At 53.6% G+C, this 16111-nt stretch overlaps 2 protein-coding genes across 2 annotated transcripts in view; both read right to left on the bottom strand.

Moving 5' to 3' along the window:
- Window positions 1-1372: 1372 nt before the first annotated feature.
- Window positions 1373-11374, bottom strand: LOC122543818 (uncharacterized). The gene is made up of 6 exons (XM_043682620.2): window positions 11213-11374; window positions 8096-8193; window positions 6760-6845; window positions 5801-6022; window positions 4712-4797; window positions 1373-1561 (listed from the first exon to the last, which is right to left on the bottom strand). The coding sequence occupies exons 1-6, from the start codon at window positions 11329-11331 to the stop codon at window positions 1378-1380; spliced, it is 795 nt and encodes a 264-aa protein (XP_043538555.2). The 5' UTR covers window positions 11332-11374; the 3' UTR covers window positions 1373-1377.
- LOC122547519 (phosphatidylinositol 4,5-bisphosphate 3-kinase catalytic subunit gamma isoform-like) overlaps window positions 11355-16111 on the bottom strand; it is a 39167-nt gene continuing 34410 nt past the window's right edge. The window contains exon 9 of the mRNA XM_087994569.1: window positions 11355-11374. Coding sequence (XP_087850695.1) covers window positions 11355-11374 — 20 coding nt within the window. The remainder of the gene's footprint in view (window positions 11375-16111) is intronic.

The raw sequence follows: 16111 nt of genomic DNA, 5'->3' as shown, positions 1-16111 counted from the left end.
TCTCTCTCTCCCACTCTTGCTCTGTCAGCGTCTCTCTCCCTCTTTCTTATTCTCTCTTTCACTTTCTCAAATCACTGGCTCTCACAGCCTCCTCTATGTCTTCAAGAAAGCACCATTTAACTAACAACGAGCCAATGACAAAGAGTTAGAGGAAAGGGTGCTCCTGACTGAATTCCCAACAGAAGAAGGCGAAGAACATTCCGGAAGACGTGTAACCTGGTTGTAATTTCAAGAGTCTAAATTCTATTTTTTGGTTATATGAGTGGGACTTGTATTTATTGGAACAGCATACCACTAGAATCTTGTTTTATTTGGGAATGGTTTGCAGCTAAATGGGTTTTATTTGGTTTGTTAATAGTTAATTTGTTCACTGTTAGAGTTCAATAAAGTAAGTTGTTGCTTGTTGATTTTAAAGTGAGTGTCAGTGATTTGTTTTATTTAACCACCAGAAGTTGCTAAGAAGCAGGTTACAGCACTTTCCATCCTCTTTACCCAGAGTCCAGGGTGAGGCGCTCCTCTTTGGTGTTTCACTTCTCATTCTCAGGGGGTTGGGGTGGGTCACCCTCAGCTTTATAGCACACAAAATGTTCCATCTTAGAAGACACCGATGGGGTATCTACTTATGAAACTATTGCAGAGTTTGGTCTCTCTTTGCAAAGTTATTTTTACTGATTTTAAACCCCACTGGCGTAAGGATTGAAGGCTTCGATTTGACTGCGTGGTGAGGCTTGCTTTTGGCTCATGACCTCGTGGCAAATAGGGATGGGCTGAATGGCCTCTTTCTGTGCCACAACATTTCAAGGATTCAAACTTCCTGTTTTCTCTGATTGAAAAGCTGATAAAACTGCACAAGGCACCTGGTTTTAAGCCTCGTGGCAGTCTCTATGACAGAGCATTCTGGCTCACTGTCTCATTCCACTAAACAGCACAACGTCAAACCCACCGTGGGGACAGTTTCCTGACAGTGAAGAGAGTGAAATCATGATAAAATTGTCAATAAGATTCAGAGCCATTCCAATATTCAAAGACAGAAGTCAGATGACACTAGGTTATAGTCCAACAGGTTTATTTGTAATCACAAGCTTTCAGAGCACTACCCCTTTGTCCAGCACCTGACGAGGGAACAGCGCTCGAAAAGCTGGTCATTTCAAATAAACCTGTCAGACTATAAGCTGGTGTCATCTGACTTCTGACCTTGTCCACCCCAGTCCAACACCAGCTCCGCTACATCATCACTGTCTATACAATTCAGACTCATTCCGATATTCAAGGGTTAACACTCAAACACGGTTTGCACCGAGACTTGGAACTATCTGATGATGACCATCCCCAGTAAGACAAGGGGGTGAGTGTGGAACAACACCATCAGAACTCAGACTAATGCTCTTTAATGAGACAGACATAAACTGAAGGCCAGAGTTGTTCGGAGTTTCTTGGAAAGGCGTCTTTTAAGGAGAATTGGGTTGTCATTGCGAGTGGGGGTTCCAGCTGTTTCTCTTCGTTTAAGTGTCTCCACCACGCGGAATGTTCAATGGCTGAAACATCCTCATCCATCAGGAAGCTGTAGGTCAGACAATTCACACCATCCCCATCAATCACTCCCAGGACAGGGACTTAGATACAGAGTAAAACTCCCTCTACACTGTTCCCCATCAATCACTCCCAGGACAGGGACTTAGATACAGAGTAAAACTCACTCTACACTGCTCCCCATCAATCACTCCCAGGACAGGGGCATAGATACAGAGTAAAACTCCCTCTACACTGCTCCCCATCATTCACTCCCAGGACAGGGGCATAGATACAGAGTAAAACTCCCTCTACACTGTTCCCCATCAATCACTCCCAGGACAGGGGCATAGATACAGAGTAAAACTCCCTCTACACTGCTCCCCATCCATCACTCCCAGGACAGGGACTTAGATACAGAGTAAAACTCCCTCTACACTGCTCCCCATCAATCATTCCCAGGACAGGGACTTAGATACAGAGTAAAACTCCCTCTACACTGTTCCCCATCAATCACTCCCAGGACAGGGGCATAGATACAGAGTAAAACTCCCTCTACACTGTTCCCCATCAATCACTCCCAGGACAGGGGCTTAGATACAGAGTAAAACTCCCTCTACACTGTTCCCCATCAATCACTCCCAGGACAGGGGCTTAGATACAGAGTAAAACTCCCTCTACACTGTTCCCCATCAATCACTCCCAGGACAGGGGCATAGATACAGAGTAAAACTCTCTCTACACTGCTCCCCATCAATCACTCCCAGGACAGGGGCATAGATACAGAGTAAAACCCCCTCTACACTGTTCCCCATCAATCACTCCCAGGACAGGGGCATAGATACAGAGTAAAACTCCCTCTACACTGTTCCCCATCAATCACTCCCAGGACAGGGGCATAGATACAGAGTAAAACTCCCTCTACACTGTCTCCCATCAATCACTCCCAGGACAGGGACTTAGATACAGAGTAAAACTCTCTCTACACTGTTCCCCATCAATCACACCCAGGACAGGGACTTAGATACAGAGTAAAACTCCCTCTACACTGTTCCCCATCAATCACTCCCAGGACAGGGGCTTAGATACAGAGTAAAACTCCCTCTACACTGTTCCCCATCAATCACTCCCAGGACAGGGGCATAGATACAGAGTAAAACTCCCTCTACACTGTTCCCCATCAATCACTCCCAGGACAGGGGCATAGATACAGAGTAAAACTCCATCTACACTGTTCCCCATCAATCACTCCCAGGACAGGGGCTTAGATACAGAGTAAAACTCCCTCTACACTGTTCCCCATCAATCACTCCCAGGACAGGGGCTTAGATACAGAGTAAAACTCCCTCTACACTGTTCCCCATCAATCACTGCCAGGACAGGGGCATAGATACAGAGTAAAACTCCCTCTACACTGTTCCCCATCAATCACTCCCAGGACAGGGGCATAGATACAGAGTAAAACTCCCTCTACACTGTTCCCCATCAATCACTCCCAGGACAGGGGCATAGATACAGAGTAAAACTCCCTCTACACTGTTCCCCATCAATCACTCCCAGGACAGGGGCATAGATACAGAGTAAAACTCACTCTACACTGTTCCCCATCAATCACTCACAGGACAGGGGCATAGATACAGAGTAAAACTCCCTCTACACTGCTCCCCATCAATCACTCCCAGGACAGGGACTTAGATACAGAGTAAAACTCCCTCTACACTGTTCCCCATCAATCACTCCCAGGACAGGGACTTAGATACAGAGTAAAACTCCCTCTACACTGCTCCCCATCAATCACTCCCAGGACAGGGGCATAGATACAGAGTAAAACTCCATCTACACTGCTCCCCATCAATCACTCCCAGGACAGGGGCATAGATACAGAGTAAAACTCTCTCTACACTGTCCCCCATCAATCACTCCCAGGACAGGGACTTAGATACAGAGTAAAACTCTCTCTACACTGTTCCCCATCAATCACTCCCAGGACAGGGGCATAGATACAGAGTAAAACTCCCTCTACACTGTCTCCCATCAATCACTCCCAGGACAGGGACTTAGATACAGAGTAAAACTCTCTCTACACTGTTCCCCATCAATCACTCCCAGGACAGGGGCTTAGATACAGAGTAAACTCCCTCTACACTGTTCCCCATCAATCACTCACAGGACAGGGGCATAGATACAGAGTAAAACTCCCTTTACACTGTCTCCCATCAATCACTCCCAGGACAGGGGCATAGATACAGAGTAAAACTCACTCTACACTGTCTCCCATCAATCACTCCCAGGACAGGGGCTTAGATACAGAGTAAAACTCCCTCTACACTGTTCCCCATCAATCACTCACAGGACAGGGACTTAGATACAGAGTAAAACTCCCTCTACACTGTCTCCCATCAATCACTCCCAGGACAGGGGCATAGATACAGAGTAAAACTCCCTCTACACTGTTCCCCATCAATCACTCCCAGGACAGGGACTTAGATACAGAGTAAAACTCCATCTACACTGTTCCCCATCAATCACTCCCAGGACAGGGGCATAGATACAGAGTAAATCTCCCTCTACACTGTCTCCCATCAATCACTCCCAGGACAGGGCCTTAGATACAGAGTAAAACTCTCTCTACACTGTTCCCCATCAATCACTCCCAGGACAGGGGCATAGATACAGAGTAAAACTCCCTCTACACTGTCTCCCATCAATCACTCCCAGGACAGGGACTTAGATATAGAGTAAAACTCTCTCTACACTGTTCCCCATCAATCACACCCAGGACAGGGGCTTAGATACAGAGTAAAACTCCCTCTACACTGTCTCCCATCAATCACTCCCAGGACAGGGACTTAGATACAGAGTAAAACTCCCTCTACACTCTTACCCATCAATCACTCCCAGGACAGGGGCATAGATACAGAGTAAAACTCCCTCTACACTGTCTCCCATCAATCACTCCCAGGACAGGGACTTAGATACAGAGTAAAACTCCCTCTACACTCTTACCCATCAATCACTCCCAGGACAGGGGCTGAGTGAGAGAGTAAAGGTCCCTCTATACTGTTGCTGTCAAATACTCCCAAGACAGGGCCAGCTTTAATATTGAAGTGAAAGTTGACGAACTGATCTTGATGTTATCCTAGTTTCTTGGGTTGGGAAAGTTTGTGAATCTGCCCGAGAGGATCCTCTCCCAGTTTCTTACCGACAGGGTTTCCCGTCCCATGTCAGTCCGTGTGAAGCTGGTGTCGGTTGCTGCTGTGGTTCACATTTCTGTTCTCTGTTGAGTTCCTGTGGATGTGGGGAAATGAGCTGAGAAATAAGATCATAGGAACAGGAGGAGGCCGCTCAGCCCCTCAAGCTTGTCCCACCCTTCAGTGAGATCATGCGCCTAACTCAATACAACTGCCTTTGACCCATATACCCGTGTTTAACAAAAAAACTTTATCTCAGATTTAAAATTTAACAACTGATGCAGCATCCCCTGCTGTCTCTGGAAGATGGTTCCAAACCTCTCCCACCCTGTGTGTGTGAAAGTGCCTCAAGAGGAACACCAATAAATTCCCTCCTGGACAACGACATTTGCCCTCATTCAACACATGGACATTTTCAAAAGATCTTGAAATATATTCTATCAAGCAAAAAAATGCAATTTTCCAGTTCACTCCCACAACATTTCAACATTCTGATGTTCTTTCAGGTCCAGCAGACAAATGAAACACTCCCTCAGCACTGACCCTCCGACAGTGCGGCACTCCCTCAGCATTGACCCTCTGTCAGGGCGGCACTCTCTCAGCACTGACCCTCTGACAGTGCGGCACTCCCTCAGCACTGACCCTCTGACAGTGCGGCACTCCCTCAGTATTGACCCTCTGACAGTGCGGCACTCCCTCAGCACTGACCCTCTGACAGTGCCCACTCCCTCAGCACTGACCCTCTGACAGTGCGGCACTCCCTCAGCACTGACCCTCCGACTGTGCGGCATTCTCTCAGTACTGACCCTCTGACAGTGCGGCACTCCCTCAGCACTGACCCTCTGACAGTGCGGCACTCCCTCAGCACTGACCCTCTGACAGTGCGGCACTCCCTCAGCACTGACCCTCTGACAGTGCCCACTCCCTCAGCACTGACCCTCTGACAGTGCGGCACTCCCTCAGCACTGACCCTCTGACAGTGCCCACTCCCTCAGCACTGACCCTCTGACAGTGCGATGCTCCCTCAGCACTGACCCTCTGGGTGATGTCTCCCCCACTGGTTGACCCCTCGCAGTGCCGTCCCCAGCCGGTAGCTTTACCTTGGTTGCCATGGTGTGGGCCTCGGTCAGAGTGGGCACGAAATCTGATGGTAGGAACCTCCTGGGCCCCTCTCGGCCTGTCCTGTCATTCAGGTCGTCCAGTGGGTTGGCACTGAGCATGGCATTGGCTTGGCCTTGCTGCATCTCCACCATGGTGCGCAGTCTGCCCAGCCCCGACCATGCCCGCTGCCCAGCCTCAGCTGCTGCCTGTTTGGCCAAATCCTGAGATGTGAGCAAGGGGACAGCGAGTCACCATTTTGTGCCTTTTGCCTGGCCTTCACTCCCATTGGCTCCTGGTGAAGGGCGGTTGGCGGCGTTCCTGACCGGAATCAAACGCTGCCTTCCCGTCTCTCCAGCGTGGAGGTACCCGGTGTTGGACTGAGGTGGACAATGTGCAAAGTCACGTGACACTGGGTTACAGTCCAACAGGTTCATTTGGAAGCACCAGCTTTGGGAGCACTGCCCCTCCGTCAGACGGAGTTCACTGTGAAATGTTGTGGTTTCAGATAAACCTGTTGGACGATAGCCCAGTGTCATGTCACCTCTGACCTTCCTGTCTCGATGGCGGTAGCTTGGTGTTGGCTGCTTTGTCACCAAGCCGCCCTCAGTGATCCTCACTGCAGCCTCAGACAAAGCAGCCATGTTGGTTTGGTCATGGACCAGGTGACTGACAATCTGTCTGGAGCTAAACCAATCAACAGTTTGTCTTTTCTGACAATCCAACAAGTGGATGCTGCCTCCTCAGTGGTGAAGAGGGTTGGGGTGTGAGTAGGGAGGGGTCTATATGGGGGAGGGTCACAGAGCTGACTCCCAACAATTGTCCATGTCTCCAGGAGGAGGCAGGATTGGTCCGAGTTGGGGAGGTTCCCTGATGATGTGGATCGCGACGGGTTAGGAGTAGGATGAACAGCAGTAGGCTGAATGGCCTCACCCCATACTCACTCTTGCAGTTCTTTTACCTGCAGGTGCTGTGAGCAGGCCAGGGACCACTGCCTTCTGGAACCTTCTCTGATGGTGTGCCACAGATTGTCAGCAGTCACGTGACCTGGAGGGACAAATGAGGCGACAGGCGGAGCTGACTCATTGAGGATCTCGGAGTAACCAACCAATAACAACCCATGCCAGCAGCAACAACTCTCCAATCAACACACTAACCCCCTCTGCTCACCCAACCTTTGTTACCATGGAAACAAGAGGCCATTCTGACCATCATGCCTGCGATGGCTCCGTGAAAGAGCATTTCCAAGATTCCTATCATTCCCACAATGCCCTCCACCACCTGCCCTCGCTCTTGAGACACTTCATTTATCGACCCAATTCCCTTTGGAATGTTAGGATTGAGTCTGCTTCCCAGGCAGTGTGTCCCAGGTCACGATGACTCGCTGTGTACACTCTCCTGAGTGACCAGACCCCACTGTTGACTCCACCCTCTTTATCCTCATCACACTCCGTGTTCAGAGATGTGACCTTCCGGGGAAGCTTCTCCCTGGAAGATTGGGTTTGAACAGACTGGGTCAAGACCCCTCACCTCATCCAGGACAATAAACCCCAGAGAACACCATCATTGAAAACCCACATCAACAGATGATACCATTGACCAGAAGATCAACTGGACTCACCGCAGAATCATAGCGGCTCCAAGAGCAGGTCAGAGGCTGGGAATCCTGCTGCGAGTAACTCCCCTCCTGACCCCCCAAAGCCTGTCCACCATCTACACGGCACCAGTCAGGAGTGTGATGGAATACACCCCACTTGCCTGGATGGGGGCAGCTCCAACAACACTCAAGAAGCTCAATGTCATCCAGGACAAAGCAGCCGCTTGATTGGCACCACATCCACAAACACCCCCTCCCCTCCCCCACCGACACTCAGTAGCTCCAGTGTGTACGATGTACAAGATGCACTGCAGAAACTCACCAAAGATCCTCAGACAGCACCTTCCAAACCCACGACTACTTCCATCTAGAAGGACAAGGATAGCAGATACATGGGAACACCATCCCCTGCAAGTTCCCCTCCACTCACAATCCTGACTTGGAAATATATCACCGTTCCTTCAGTGTCACTGGGTCAGAATCCTGGAATTCCCTCCCTAAGGACATTGTGGGTCTACCCACAGCACATGGACTGCAGCGGGTCAAAAAGGCAGCTAATCCCCACCTTCTCAAGGGGCAACTAGGGACAGGCAATAAATACTGGGCCCAGCCACCAATGACCATTCAGTGAGAATCTATTTTCTTTTAACGAGGCCTGTGCTGATAGGAGGGTCAGTCCCTGAGGGGTGCAGTCACTCACCTCTCACACTTTCCTGGAGCAGTTGAATATTGGGGTTCATCATTGGCTTTGTGTGCAATGGCTGAAGGAAGGAATCAGCCAGGCTGGGGCTGAAGAGGCTATGGAGATACAAGGAAAATGTCAGGCCGGCTCCATCCTGTAGAACTGTGATTGGGTTTATCAGGGAATACTGGCCTCCCCACTTGTACATTCGGGAGGTTGGGTGGAGAACTTTTAACACGACAGGAGACTTTGATTCATCTGGTCAGCTGGGATTGGAAAGAGTCTAGATTAGAGTGGTGCTGGAAAAGTACAGCAGGTCAGGCAGCATCCGAGGAGCAGGAAAATCGGTGTTTCATCAGGAATGTCTTCTTCATGAAGGGCTTTTACCCGAAACGTCGATTTTCCTGCTCAGATGCTGCCTGACCTGCTGTGCTTTTCCAGCACCACTCTAATCTAGACTCTGATTTCCAGCATCTGCCGAGGGATTGGAAAGAGAGAGAGGCTTACCTTTTGTGAATGGATTGAGCTCTCTGAACCTTACAAGATGGTCTGGTATTCTGTTTGAATCCCAGACCATGAAGTTTTGATGGGGGTAGACCTTGACAAGCTGTTACCACTTGCCTTCCCTACCCAGGGCTGGGGAGTGTAAAACAATGGGGCACTGACTCAGGGTAAGGGGCTAATCATTACGGACTGAGATGAGTCAAAATCTCTCCCCTCAGAGGGTTGTGAATATTTGGAATTGTTTCGTCCAGAAAGCTTAGAATCGCAGAATCCCTACAGCGTGTAAGCAGGCCATTCTGCCCATCGAATCCACACCGACCCTCCAGAGAACATCCCACCCAGACCTACCCCTGTAACCCTGCATTTCCCATGGCCTCCCCACCCAAACCTGCACATCTTTGGTAGGAAACGGGAGCACACCCACGCAGAGACTGAGAGAATGTGCAGACCCCACACAGACAGTCACCTGAGGCTGGAATTGAACCTGGGTCCCTGGCGTCGTGAGGCAGCAGCGCTAGCCACTGAGCCACCGTGCCGCCCTAAAACTGTTGCTGCTCCATCCCTGAATTCATTTAAGCCTGGCACATCTGCTTGGAATTAGGGGACAGGGAAAGCAAGCAGGAGACCAGTGCTGATGCGAAACATCATATTGAATGGTGCAGCACACTTACTGGGCCGAATGGCCCTGTCCTGCTGTTAATCTTTCTTCTCTCAGAGGTAAGTCCAGGATAAACTCTCCTGAAAGCACACAGGATGGCATTGTAAACACTCGCTTTGTTTCAGGAGAGAGATGAGCGTTATGTACGGACTTTGGGTTGGATTCTCCACTCGCTTGGTGGCTTCAGAATGGCTTTGCCACAATAGGTTATCACCGTTCAACTCTCACCATGAAACCAGAGACTCCTCCCGATTCCCCACTGACCCGCGGGCTCCACGCTGCTTGTCTGGGAGGAAGATGAATCCAGCAGTGACCCAGCCTTTAAAGGGGTCACAGCAATCTTCAACAGGCATGCAGAAGGAGCAATGGCGATGGGTGGTCAGCAAGGGGGGTTTGGTGAGGGGAGGGTGACAGTGGTGGGACTGGGGGAGATATCACCTTCTGTTTCAAGCAGGTTGCTCAGAGAGGGAATAATGATCCAATTTGTATAGCACCTTTCTCAACACCAGGATGTGTCAAAGGCCAGTGAGAGGCACGCTGTGAAGGGAGTCACTGTTGACACACAGGCAACGGCACAAACCAATATGTGCACAGCAAGATCCCAAACAAAAACACACAGTGCGCGTGTTTTAATGACAAGCCAAGTCCGTTTCGGTGACCGAGAGAACTGTGGATGTTGTAAATCGAGACGCAAACAGGAATTACTGGAAAAGCCTGAGCTGAAACGTGAACTCTGATTTCTCTCCCACAGATGCTGCCAGACCTGCTGAGCTTTTCCAGCAATTTCGGTTCAGGGTCAGGCGGCATCTGTGGAGAGAAATCAGAGTTCACCTTTCAGCTCAGGCTTTTCCAGAAACTCCTGTCTGTGTCTCTGTTTTAGTGACACTGGTTAAGGGAATAAATATTGACCCAGGGTTCCAGGGAGGAATCTGGGCACAGGATTCTTTACACCCCCCTGAGGAGGTAGATGGGACATCTCCAACCACTGGGGCAGTGGGTTGAGGAGTGGCAGATCGGTTTTAATTTGGATAAAGAGATGGATAGACCTCTTAAAGATTGTGGAATCAAGGGTTATGGGGATAAGGCAGGAACAGGATACTGATTGAGGATGATCAGCCATGATCATATTGAATGGCGGTGCTGCCTCGAAGGGCTGAATGGCCTACTCCTGCCCCTATTGTCTATTGGTAAAGGCAAGGTGTTGCATTTTGATAGAAGAAACAAGGGCAGGGCTGATACAATTAATGATAGGGCTCTGAGCAGTGTTGTACAACAGACAGACCTATGGGTTCAGCTATAACATTTGTGTCACATGGTGATAGGGGGGTTAAGAAAGCATTTCGCATACTTTTCCCTTCATTGCTCAGAGCTTTGAGTGTCTGAGTTGGGGTCTGTTTCCATTCTGTAAGACTCTATGACTCACGTCTTACCAGACCAGAGGGGTGTTCTTCCGGTAGGGAGAGATGGAAGTCCGTTTAGCTCAGTTGGCTGGATGGCTGATCTGTGATGCAGAGTGACACTAACAGCTTGGGTTCAATCCCTGCACTGGCTGAGGTTACCCTGAAGGACTGTCCTCTTGCCTGAGGTATGCTGACCTGCAGATCAAACCACCTCCATTCACTCTCTCTCTCTCTCTAATAACAGGGGCAGCTCAGTGGTTAGCACTGCTGCCTCACAGCACCAGGGACCCGCGTTCAATTCCAGTCCTTGGGTGACTGTCTGTGTGCAGTTTGCACATTCTCCCCGTGTCTGCGTGGGTTTCCTCCGGGTGCTCTGGTTTCCTCCCACAGTCCAAAGACGAGCAGGTCAGGTGAACTGACTGTGCTAAATTGCCCGTAGTGTTAGGCGCAACAGAGCAGCCCTACGATGTGGTAACACTTTGGTGAATTAAGCTCCATAGCCAAACCACCATCTGATAATGATTGAGAGATGGGGATGTTTGTACCGCTGCCCCAGCCCACCCCCCCACTTGCCTGTACAGCTGTTTCTTGTACTCAGGCTCATCGTCACTCTCAGAGTCCTCCGCCAAGGTCCAACCCTGGAGTTCAGGTTCCAATCTATCTGCCGGACTCTCTCTATCCCTCTGCAACATCTCACTGTGCCTGAGGCAGCTGCTCAGAAGGTTCTCAGTAAGTCTGCCGAACAACAGCAACAATTTATATTCATGTGGATAAAAACCTCACAAAACAAAAGTGCTTCACAGAAACACGAGCAATTAAAATCTGTCACTGAGTTGCAAGGAGTTACAGGGCCACACAGTACAGAAACAGACCCTTCAGCCCATCCAGCCCATGTTCCCAAACTAAACCTGTCCCACCTGCCTGCTCCTGCCCTATATCCTTCCGAACGTTTCCCATTCATGTATTTATCCAAATGTCTTTTAAACATTATAAATGTATCTCTATGGACTACTTCCTCTGGACCTTTGTTCCACACTGTGTGTAAAAGCATTGTCCCTCATATCTTTTTAAGATCTATCTCCCCTCACCTTGAAAATGTGCCCTCAAGTGTTCAAATCCCCCACCCTAGGGAAAAGACAACTCCCATTGACCCTCCTGATTTTATAAACCTCTATTAAAGACACCCCTGAATCTCCTACCTTCCACTGAAAAAAGTTCCAGCCTCTCCCTATAACCCAAACCTTCCATTCCCAGCAACACTCTGATAAATCTTTTCAATCCCTCTCCCAGTTATTAATATCCTTCCTGTGACAGGATGACCAGCATTGTACACAGTACTCCAGGAAAGACCGCACTAATGCCTGAAGTTACTTCACCAAGGTTTGGTCAAAAGGCAGTGTTAATGAAGGAGGAACAGGCAGTACTGTTTAGACAGCATTCCGCCAGCGTGACCATCAATAGTGGCTGAGTTAAAACTGTGTGAGAGAGGGCAGAACTAGCAGACAGTACACGGGGTTGAGGGCTGAAGGAGGTTACAGAGATGGGGGGTGGGTAGGACAAGGAGGGAGCTATCTCAGGGGAAATGTATGGACACCCTTCATCGTGCCGAAGAAATACTACAACAGGCATAGCTGGTTCCTGACTAAACGGAGGCCCAGACTCTGTGAAAGACTCTCTGACAAATTCATTGCTCGCTCTTTGGTGATTTATAGACATGATGGTCCAACTTCAGAATAGCCTTGCCTTGAACCTCCGTGCAGGGGGCCATTCAGCCCCTCAAACTGCTTGCACTGAATCCAGTGCAGGCCATTCTGCCCCTCTTGATCCTCTTGCATATGAACAGGAGCAGCCCATTTAGCCTAAACACCCCTCCGCCTTGAGCTGCGATATAGGGACAGGAGGAGGCCATTCAGCCCCAGGGCTGATCCATGGTCTCAGCCTTGCTTGATATCTCTTTAATATCCTCACCCGACAGAGACCTCCCCACCTCAGATTTGAAATTTTCAGTTGAGCCCCCCCTTCTTCCACTGGAGTCATGGAGGGGGGAGGGGCAGAAACTTCCGGATTTCCGCTGACCATTCAGATGCTCTGTGACATCAGCCTGGAACGGGCTCCCTCGAGGCTGAAGGAGTCAGCTCCCCCACCCTCACACCCACACCCCTCCCCTCCATCCCCCACCCTCACCCCCACACCTCCCCACCATCCCCCACCCTCACCCCCACACCTCCCCACCATCCCCCACCCTCACCCCCACACCTCCCTCCACCCTATCCTCACTCCCACACCTCCCCTCCATCCCTATCCTCACTCCACACACCACTCCCCTCCATCCCCCACTCTCACCCCCACACCTCCCCCCATCCCATCCTCACTCCCACACACCCCCCCCTCCATCCCCCACTCCACCCCCACACCTCCCCTCCATCCCTATCCCACTCCCACACACCCCTCCCCCCATCCCCACCCTCACCCCCACACACCACTCCCCTCCATCCCACCCTCACCCCCCACACCCCCTCCCCTCCATCCCCACTCTCACCCCCACACCTCCCCTCCATCCCTATCCACACTCCACACACCCCTCCCCTCCATCCCCACCCTCACTCCCACACACCACTCCCCCCCATCCTCACCCACACCCCCACACACCCCTCCCCTCCATCCCCCACTCTCACCCCCACACCTCCCCTCCAACCCTATCCTCACTCCCACACACCCCTCCCCTCCATCCTCACCCTCACCCCCACACACCCCTCCCCTCCATCCCCCACTCTCACCCCCACACCTCCCCTCCATCCCTATCCTCACTCCCACACACCCCTCCCCTCCATCCCCCACCCTCACCCCCCCACACCTCTACCCTCCATCACCACCCTCACCCCCCGCACACCCCTCCCCTCCATCCCCACCCTCACCCCCACACACCCCTCCCCTCCATCCCCCACTCTCACCCCCACAAGCCCCCCCTCCATCCCCACCCTCACCAACACACACCCCTCCCCTCCATCCCCCACCCTCACCCCCACACACACATCCCCTCCATCCCCCACCCTCACTCCACACACCCCTCCCCTCCATCCCCCACCCTCACCAACACACACCCCTCCCCTCCATCCCCCACCCTCACCCCCACACACACCTCCCCTCCAACCCCCACCCTCAACAACACACACCCCTCCCCTCCATCCCCCACCCTCACCCCCCACACACACATCCCCTCCATCCCCCACCCTCACTCCCACACACCCCTCCCCTCCATCCCCCACCCTCACCAACACACACCCCTCCCCTCCATCCCCCACCCTCACCCCAACACACCCCTCCCCTCCAACCCCCACCCTCACCAACACACACCCCTCCCCTCCATCCCCACCCTCACCCCCACACACCCCTCCCCTCCATCCACACCCTCACCCCCACACACCCCTCCTCTCCATCCCCACCCTCACCCCCACACACACATCCCCTCCATCCCCCACCCTCACTCCCACACACCCCTCCCCTCCATCCCCCACCCTCACCCCCACACACCCCTCCCCTCCATCCCCCACCCTCACCAACACACACCCTCCCCTCCATCCCCCACCCTCACCAACACACACCCCTCCCCTCCATCCCCCACCCTCACCCCCACACACCCCTCCCCTCCATCCCCCACCCTCACCCCCACACACCCCTCCCCTCCATCCCCACCCTCACCAAACACACCCCTCCCCTCCATCCCCCACCCTCACCCCCACACACCCCTCACCTCCATCCCCACCCTCACCAACACACACCCCTCCCCTCCATCGCCCACCCTCACCCCCACACACCGCTCCCCTCCATCCCCCACCCTCACCCCCACACACCCCTCCCCTCCATCCCCACCCTCACCAACACACACCCCTCCCCTCCATCCCCACCCTCACCCCCGCACACCCCTCCCCTCCATCCCCCACCCTCACCCCCGCACACCCCTCCCCTCCATCCCCCACCCTCACCCCCACACACCCCTCCCCTCCATCCCCCACCCTCACCCCCACACACCCCTCCCCTCCATCCCCCACCCTCACCCCCACACACCCCTCCCCTCCATTCCCACCCTCACCAACACACACCCCTCCCTCCATCCCACCCTCACCAACACACACCCCTCCCCTCCATCCCCCACCCTCACTCCCACACACCCCTCCCCTCCATCCCCACCCTCACCAACAGACACCCCTCCTCTCCATCCCCACCCTCACCAACACACACCCCTCCTCTCCATCCCCACCCTCACCCCCACACACCCCTCCCCCTCCATCCCCACCCTCACCCACACACACCCCTCCCCTCCATCCCCCACCCTCACCCCCACACACCCCTCACCTCCATCCCCACCCTCACCAACACACACCCCCTCCCCTCCATCGCCCACCCTCACCCCCACACACCTCTCCCCTCCATCCCCCACCCTCACCCCCACACACCCCTCCCCTCCATCCCCACCCTCACCCACACACACCCCTCCCCTCCATCCCCCACCCTCACCAACACACACCCCTCCCCTCCATCCCCACCCTCACCAACATACACCCCTCCCCTCCATCCCCCACCCTCACGCCCGCACACCTCTCCCCTCCATCCCCACCCTCACCAACACACACCCCTCCCCTCCACCCCCACCCTCACCAACACACACCCCTCCCCTACATCCCCCCACCCTCACTCCCACACACCCCTCCCCTCCATCCCCACCCTCACCAACACACACCCCTCCCCTCCATCCCCACCCTCACCCCCACACACCCCTCCCCTCCATCCCCCACCCTCACCCCCACACACCCCTCCCCTCCATCCCCCACCCTCACTCCCACACACCCCTCCCCTCCATCCCCCACCCTCACCCCCACACACCCCTCCCCTCCATCCCCCACCCACACTCCCACACACCCCTCCCCTCCATCCCCCACCCTCACCCCCACACACCCCTCCCCTCCATCCCCCACCCTCACTCCCACACACCCCTCCCCTCCATCCCCACCCTCACTCCCACACACCCCTCCCCTCCATCCCCCACCCTCACCCCCACACACCCCTCCCCTCCATCTCCACCCTCACTCCCACACACCCCTCCCCTCCATTCTCACCCTCACCCCCACACACCCCTCCCCTCCATCCCCACCCTCACTCCCACACACCCCTCCCCTCCATTCTCACCCTCACTCCCACACTCCCCTCCCCTCCATCCCCCACCCTCACCCCCACACACCCCTCCCCTCCATCCCCACCCTCACTCCCACACACCCCTCCCCTCCATCCCCACCCTCACTCCCACACACCCCTCCCCTCCATCCTCACCCTCACCCCCACACTCCCCTCCCCTCCATCCCCACCCTCACCCCCACACTCCCCTCCCCTCCATCCCCCACCTTCACCCCCACACTCCCCTCCCCTCCATCCCCCACCCTCACTCCCACACACCCCTCCCCTCCATCCCCACCCTCA

The sequence above is a fragment of the Chiloscyllium plagiosum genome, unplaced genomic scaffold, assembly GCF_037043375.1.
Source record: "Chiloscyllium plagiosum isolate Xiang-an unplaced genomic scaffold, Cpla_swu_hap1 HiC_scaffold_14, whole genome shotgun sequence".
Taxonomy (NCBI): domain Eukaryota; kingdom Metazoa; phylum Chordata; class Chondrichthyes; order Orectolobiformes; family Hemiscylliidae; genus Chiloscyllium; species Chiloscyllium plagiosum.
The sequence above is the reverse complement of the archived record's forward strand: the minus strand, read 5'-3'. Positions and strand labels throughout refer to the sequence as shown.